This window comes from Condylura cristata, unplaced genomic scaffold (assembly GCF_000260355.1).
Source record: "Condylura cristata isolate star-nosed mole 26May11 unplaced genomic scaffold, ConCri1.0 scaffold00015, whole genome shotgun sequence".
NCBI lineage: Eukaryota > Metazoa > Chordata > Mammalia > Eulipotyphla > Talpidae > Condylura > Condylura cristata.
In genome coordinates, this window is record NW_004567116.1 from 7293298 (window position 1) to 7299223 (window position 5926).

The window sequence follows — 5926 nt, forward strand, 5'->3', positions numbered from 1 at the left end:
AAATATCCTTTATAGATGTACTCTGCATCATATTTTTTTTTTTTTTTGCTGTTCATTTTCACTTCCACTGTGCTTCTGGAAACAGACCGTCATATTCTATTCTCCAGTGGGCCTGTTCACACAGCCCAGAAACTGCTACTGTTTATAACACACCAAATCAGATGAACTTCGATGCCTTTATATCTTTTATGTAACATAGTAACATGTAATTTGGGATTTCAATATAAACTTTTGAAGGAACACCAGAGATAGATTTTTATAAAGAGAACAGAATGACCGATTGTGCAAATGTTTGTCAACCTCTTTCCCTGATACTGCAGTCCTCAGTAGGCTTCTGAACAAGGAGGCTGTGGGCATAGGATGAAGGTGATCATTTAACTCAAGAACATGGATACTATACATAGACACCTTCTGGCTATGACCATCACTCAGTACCCACCTGCCAGCAGTAGAAAGCAGCATGTGTTATACCCTTTCCTGTAAGTTTCAGACTGGCCACATAGTTACAATAGATTTCTTTATTCGTGCAAGGGGTATATTTCCTTACTTGCATGCAATATTTCTGCCAAAACTACCTCCCATGCATTTAAAAAATGTTCCCATAAAATTACTCCCAAGACCTATATACACATGTACACCAAAAATATCATAATACACACACAGGCACAAATATACTTACTGCATCTCCATCCTTATAAAAAAGTTCAAATACTCTTCAGAAATTTACCATCTCAAACCACTCACTGAGAACTATGCATAATTAGTTGGATCTAAAATGCTATGGAGAGACGCAATATTCTCTTGATATTCCAGAGACTACTTGACTCAGGAAGAAAAATAGGTATATATGTACAAAAAGTTTTAAAAGCAAATTAAGCATTCATAAAATTCATTAAAATAATGCCACTATGGTTTCACTAGATTTTGCCTTGGCATTGGCAAAATCAGTCAATCAAGGAAATTGAAAATAATGCAATTGTTTGTTAAGAAAAGCAAGCACTTTCACAGACCTTTTTTAGAAAAATGGGAAGACATAGACTGAGATAGGCCTATGTGACCCAAAGGACATGGAGATAATCAGTATTTGACTAGTAGCCCCTCCTTATCACAGAATCAAATGCATAAGACATTCCAACTAGCTCAGAGTCTGCTAGATTTCATTCCATCCCTGAATGATACATGAGCATGTGTGTTGAAGTTTTAGCCTTTCTAAAATTACATATTTTATCCTTAATGTGCACAGTCAATGAGACAAAGGGGGTCTGAAGATGTGAGAACAGTACTCATGGTCAATAAAGAGAAGATAATATCTTTTAATTTAATTCAGAAGCTATTTATTTACATATCTGAATGTCTACAGTCAAAGGTAGAAAATAGTATGATAAAAACAAAAATAAAGCTATATCATCTCTGGCTCAGTCAAAATGAAAGAACACAGTACATAAATATGATGTTACCAGTGGACATGGTATATAGCACTCAAGTTTTGAGTAGTTTACTCCTTTGAAGTACAGATTGGATCTGAATGAGAGTAACTCACATCTACTTTCTCAGATCATCATCAGTCTGTATGATAAATACCCTGCACACACAGACTGAAAACATAATGCATAAAGCATAATGCATAGCACCTATTCACTTTAATTCTGAGTGTGTTGTCTTAGACCATATCTTTCGAATAGCATTTTTCATCTCCACATTTCTCAGGGTATAGATGAGAGGATTCAGCATGGGGGCAATCACAGTGTAAAACACTGAGACTTCCTTATCCTTGTTCTCACTTCCTGCAGGTAGACTATAGATATAGATACAGGGCACGAAGAATAAAACCACAACCATGATATGAGAACTACAGGTCGAGAGAGCTTTGCGCCGCCCTGCAGAGGAATGTGTCCTCAGATTATATAAGATGAGAATGTAAGAAACTACTAAGACAAGGAAAACCACAACAACCACCATCCCTGAGTTTGCAATCATTAAGATATTAACAACATGAATGTCTTTGCACACCAGTTTCAACAAAGGCTTGACATCACATACATAGTGATCTATCTGATTGGGGCCACAGAAAGGCAAATGGAGCATCACAAGCAGGAGGGCGACAGAGTGCAAAAAACCCACTCCCCAGGCCAGGACAATCAGCATATTACACCTGTGCCGGCTCATGATCACCATGTAGTGCAGTGGCTTGACTATGGCCACGTAGCGGTCAAAAGCCATGGACACCAAGATGAAAATCTCCACAGCTGCCAGCAAGTGAGCAGTGAAGAGCTGGGTCATGCAGTTGCTATAGGAGATGTTTTTCCTTGCAGCAGCCAGGTCCCGGATTAGCCTGGGGATCACAGCAGAGGTGTAGCAGAGATCCATGAGGGAAAGATGGCAGAGGAAGTAGTACATGGGCTGCTGGATTAGGTGGCTGCAGGTGATAGTGAAGAGGATGATGAAGTTCCCCATCAAGACGGCCAGGTAACAGAGCAGGAACAGAAACAGGAAAAGGAGCTCTATTCGCTTGTTTTCCCACAGCCCCAAGAAAACAAATTCTGTGACGTTGTTCTGATTTTCCATGAGGTTGAGGTGATTCCAGAGCATGGTACAGGAATTCAACTCATCTGAAATGACAAAAAACATAGCACCTTCAAAAGAAATTTTATTTTTAGAACAATTCATGCATTGAAACCATATGGGTCATATGATATTTATTACCGTCTTAATTTTATATATTCTTTTCACATTATTTATCAGGTGATATTAAATGCAATATATTTGTGTCTTTAAATCTTCCACATATTTTGCATGTATTTAACTTACAGCAACCCAATAATTACTATTCTGATTTCATTTTACATTATGGAAACACAAAAAAATTGGAAGATTCTACTAATGTGCCAAAACCCTGATGTTATTAAGTAACTGAAGATATGGACTTGGATCCGACACAATTTCAATGCCCTTGATGATTATCCCTTTGTCTACTGACCAAATAAAATGCCAGTGATTTTCTCTCTAAAAGGTGGGAAATTAATCTTCCCTCCCTTTATAACTTGAAACAAGATGCTTCCCTTATTATTAGTTAGCATATGTATAAAGTCCGGATCACACATGAACATTACTTATTTCTAAAGGAAGTAAATATTTGTTTTGAAGTGATAAGAAAATTAAGTCTCTTGATTATAGCAAAAATAGCTCAATTAGTTAACAATAGTTTAGTGACTTTCCTTAGCAGGCTTGGTCAAATTTCAGGTGGAAAATTGACAACTGGATATATTGATAAGCTTCTGATTTAAAAAAAGAGGTTTTGTGGGCCCTCCCTAGTGGCCCAGCAGGTTAAAGCACAGCACTTCCACATGAGTTCTATCCCCGCCTTCCCCGGAGCTGACCCACATGGTGTGGCAGACCTCTCCTGACCCGCCCGCTGCTCCCCTCAGCAGTGTACTTCTTCAATCTGCCTGTTCTGCTCCCCACTTTGTCTCTGGTGAATCCTCTTACTGCCCCTGCGTCTCAGACCTGTACCCCAGTTCTGTATGCACAAGTAAATAAATAAATCTTAAAAAAAGTTTTTGTTAAATAAATGTTGACCATTTTTCCTAAGAAAAGGCAAATAAGAAATATTTTGGAGTGATGTTGAAATGTTACAACAGCTTAGAGATTACACATTTTTGGTTGACCTATTGAGGAACATAATGCATTCTACAGAAAGACCTAGTTGACCTATATGGAAACCATTACCTTTCACTCATAATAAAATAACTCTTCACAGCAAAATCATGGTTTCCTGCAGAATGTTAGTGGTAGTGATTTTTTTTTAATAATACCAGTGAGGAATATGTGTATAAGATAACTCCTTATCTAATGGGTTCTAATTTATAATGTTCTCTAAACATTTTACAAACCACAGGATTCCTGACATTTGGTTCAGTCTTCTCAATTTATAATTATTTAGTAAAACACATGACCAAATGAAAGAACATTGTTCAAAGAAGTGCCTGTAGCAACCTCTGAGAACACAGCCTATGGCAGAAATATCCCATTTCATTCTTAAATCAAAGATTTCTGATTTGTTTATACCCATACTACCCATTTTTAAAAATACAAGATAAAGATTTTTTTGTCTTTCTTTTCTTTTCTTCCTCCCTCCCTTCCTTCCTTCCTTTCTTTTTCTTTCTTTCTTTCTTTCTTTCTTTCTTTCTTTCTTTTTCTCTTTCTTTCTCTCTTTTCTTCCCTTTCTTCTCTCTCTCTCTCTCTCTCTCTCTCACACACACACACAAACACACAACACAACACAACACACACTGCTTCCAAACACAATGGTATAAGAGTGCGATATGGTTTTTGGAAAAAAGAGACCTGAGTCATCTGTTTACATACCTTTCAATTAGTTTCTTCCAAAAATCTTCTTTAAATTTTTAATTTATTTATGAGGATGCCTTAGTTAAAATATGCCAACTACAGTTTTATCCAAAAAACAAAGCTACATTTAACTGAACTACACTTAAACAAAATTATTAGAAAATGAGATGGAAGACAGGAGGCAATATGGATAGTGTGAAATCCATCACAAGCTTGATGACTTCTCTGTTTAACTACCACATCAATGATAAAGAGCATTTGTAAAATTAAAATATGAGCTTAATTACATGATATACTTAAAATAAAATGTTTATATAACACAAAATAAGTAATAATATAGTCTACTGTCCTTAAATATTCAATACAACAACCATTTATCTTCACTATCACTGATAAAGCATATATGATTGTGTTATTGTCTCTACTCTGCAGACAAGGAAGCTAGACTCCAAGATCGCACAAACACTAAAGAGAAATTTGTATCTAACATTTTATATATGATTTGGAGGCTTATACTCTTTTTCATTACACACATATCTCTCACAATTACAAATAAAACGTCTCGAGTTTCTCAATTTACCCAGAAATTATCTTCCAGATTTTCTTGAAAGTCTTCTCTTAAAAATAACCACTGGGCCCTCCCTGGTGGCGCAGCGGATTAAAGCACAGCACTGAGAATCTAAAGCCACTTCTGCATGAGTTCCATTCCCGCCTGCCCCGGAGGTGACCACATGGTGTGGCAGACCTCTTCTGACCCACCCGCTGCTCCCCTCAGCAGTGTACTTCCTCGATCTGCCTGTTCTGTTCCCCACTCTGTCTCTGGTGAAGCCTCTCACCGCCCCTGAGCCTCTGGCCTGTACCCCAGTTCTGTCTGTACAAATAAATAAATATTTTTTAAAAAATAAAAATAACCACCAATAAAATTGTATCAGGAGAATTTAAATTTAAAAGTTTGAATTTATGAAGGTCAAGGATTTTATATAAAGTAAGCACCGTTCAAACTCCCAATTATTTTAGTTCTATGTACACTAATCATAATGCTGACGTCTTTAAGATTTAAGATTTTACATCTCTTGAAATGCCAGGTGATCCTACAAGTTGTTTCCTTTCCTTTATTCTATAGCTGGACTAATACACAGAAGACAGGTGTGGAGAGTCTCTCACCCTCCCATGAATACTCCATCCAAAAGCTCCTTTAAACAAAGAATTATTGAGATTATCTTGAATTACAAGACACAGAAAGGACCAGAGGGAAAATATCCCCTAGACATTGTGCAGGAGCCAATATGTGTAGTTATAATTTGAGAAATGAAGCCAATGCCATGATAATAGTCATGTAGATGGTTTGGGGGTTACTTCTTTTCTTTATCTCTTGAGAGTTATATCATGAATGATTCAATCCTCTGAAATATTTTAGCTTGTTAAAATATCATGGATTTTTTAATCTGCTTCTCTGGAAAATTTTCCAAAGGCTGTTGTCTAGTATACTGCATAAAAACTATTTTATGTATGTAGAACGTTTAAACATCTGATTATAAGATGTTTTGTAGTCCTGGACATTATCTAGTATATAGTATTG

The 5926-nt window shown here is 36.6% G+C and overlaps 1 protein-coding gene across 1 annotated transcript; it reads right to left on the reverse strand.

The window, feature by feature from the left end:
- Positions 1–1635: 1635 nt before the first annotated feature.
- On the reverse strand, positions 1636–2565 carry LOC101628009 (olfactory receptor 4P4-like). Its single transcript, XM_004683533.1, has one exon. The coding sequence runs from the start codon at positions 2563–2565 to the stop codon at positions 1636–1638; it is 930 nt and encodes a 309-aa protein (XP_004683590.1).
- Between the last annotated feature and the right edge of the window lie 3361 nt (positions 2566–5926).

Excerpts from the sequence above, each read along its gene's own strand:
- LOC101628009 (XM_004683533.1), bottom strand. The coding sequence starts at position 2,565 with ATGGAAAATCAGAACAACGTCACAGAATTTGTTTTCTTGGGGCTGTGG.